This window comes from Manacus vitellinus, unplaced genomic scaffold (genome assembly GCF_001715985.3).
Source record: "Manacus vitellinus isolate BGI_N305 unplaced genomic scaffold, ASM171598v3 scaffold_31_pilon, whole genome shotgun sequence".
Classification (NCBI taxonomy): Eukaryota; Metazoa; Chordata; class Aves; order Passeriformes; family Pipridae; genus Manacus; species Manacus vitellinus.
This window is the reverse complement of record NW_021940379.1, coordinates 1885941-1887376: the sequence shown is the minus strand read 5'-3', so window position 1 is coordinate 1887376 and position 1436 is coordinate 1885941. Positions and strand designations below refer to the sequence as shown.

The 1436-nt window shown below is 60.9% G+C and overlaps 1 protein-coding gene across 2 annotated transcripts in view; it reads left to right on the top strand.

Moving 5' to 3' along the window:
* The first annotated feature begins 525 nt into the window (after positions 1–525).
* UBE3B (ubiquitin protein ligase E3B) overlaps positions 526–1436 on the top strand; it is a 24169-nt gene continuing 23258 nt past the window's right edge. For both annotated transcript variants that reach the window (XM_018076434.2, XM_008926697.3), the window contains exons 1-2: positions 526–615; positions 1041–1234. In XM_018076434.2, coding sequence (XP_017931923.1) covers positions 1074–1234 — 161 coding nt within the window. In that variant the 5' untranslated portion in view covers positions 526–615; positions 1041–1073. The remainder of the gene's footprint in view (positions 616–1040; positions 1235–1436) is intronic.

Sequence of the window (1436 nt, the reverse complement as noted above, 5' to 3'; positions counted from 1 at the left end):
GGGGTGAGCGGCGCGGAGGGAGCCTGGGCCCGGAGTGGGGGGGCTGTGAGCGGGGTTGGGGGGCTGGGAAGAGACTGGAGGGGCTGAGGGAGGTCTGAGGGGACTCTGAGAGCGGCCGGGAGGCTGCGAGAGGGTTTCGGGCGAGCTGCGAGGAGGTCCTGAGGGGGCTGTGAGAGGGGTCCGGGGGCGCTCTCTGGCTGCTTTGCTCGCGGCCTGGCCTAGTCCCGAGGTGTGGAGCCCCCTTCGGGGGCTGTGGTGGCTCCCAGTCCTGCCCCCACAGCTCGGGGGTGGCACCTGCTCGGATCTCGCCGGTCCCTGTGGCCCTGGATCGCCTTGTCCTTCTCACACGGAGTTATCCCTGCTCCCCAGTAGCCACTGCCCACAGCCCTGGGGCTGCTTCTCCTCTCCTGGAGCTTTCCCCACTTACCCTTCCCTTGCTGGTGCGCCGGGAGGGAAATCTGGCCAAAGAACTTAGAACTGCACAGGGAAGCTCTAAACCTGCAAACCACCCACAGGGAATGTGCTGATCCGTGCAGGAGCTGCCCCAAGGCACTGGGTGGGATCATGTGTGTGTGTAAATGAGCACTGAACACTTCTGAAGAAGAGACCCCTCAGGTGAGTTCCTTGTCACTGTTTATAAAGTTCCTGTTGGCTCTGGGTGTTTTTTGTCTGGTGAATGGAAATAAATCAGTGTCCCTTGTGCCCTTTGCCCCCTGTCCCTGCCTGTAGAGTTGTTCTTAGCTGTGAACATAATAGAGGCTGGAAGGGGAGGTGGAGTTAAGGAGTGGAAAACAGTGTCAGAACACCAGTTTATTTATTTTTTTCCTCTCAAAATCTCCCTGCCTGCAGCAGCTGTGGACTGTGCTGGAAGGTCCTGTGTCAGTGTGTGTGTCCCGGGGCAGCCCCGTGACAGGGCCCTGCCTGTGCGTGCTCACATTTATTCCTCTGCTGTTGGGTTCTCCCCTCCCTGGACGTTGCTGCAGTCAGTGCAGAGGCAGAGAATTGCTCTACCCTGTGTGTTTTCCCCCCTCTGCTCCCAGTTTCCCAGGTGTCTGCTCCCCAGAGCCCCAGCCATGTTCAGTGCCAGCCAGAGCTCCCGGGCGCAGTTCCTGGACAAGGCGCGGCAGGCGCGGGAGGAGCGGCGGGAGCTGAAGGAGAGGGAGCGAGCGGCTGTGCAGCTCCAGGCCCTGGTCAGGAGGTTCCTGTGCCGCTGCCGCCTCCAGAGGGACATCAGGTGTGTGGGATTCATTGAATCATGGGGTGGGTTGGGTTGGAAGGGAGTTAAAGGTCATCTCATTCCAACACCCTGCTGTGGCAGGGACACCTTCCGCTAGTCCGGGTTGCTCCAAGCCCTGTCCAACCTGGCCTGGAACACTTCCAGGGATGGGGCAGCCACAGCTTCTCTGGGCAACCTGTGCCAGGGCCTCACCACCCTC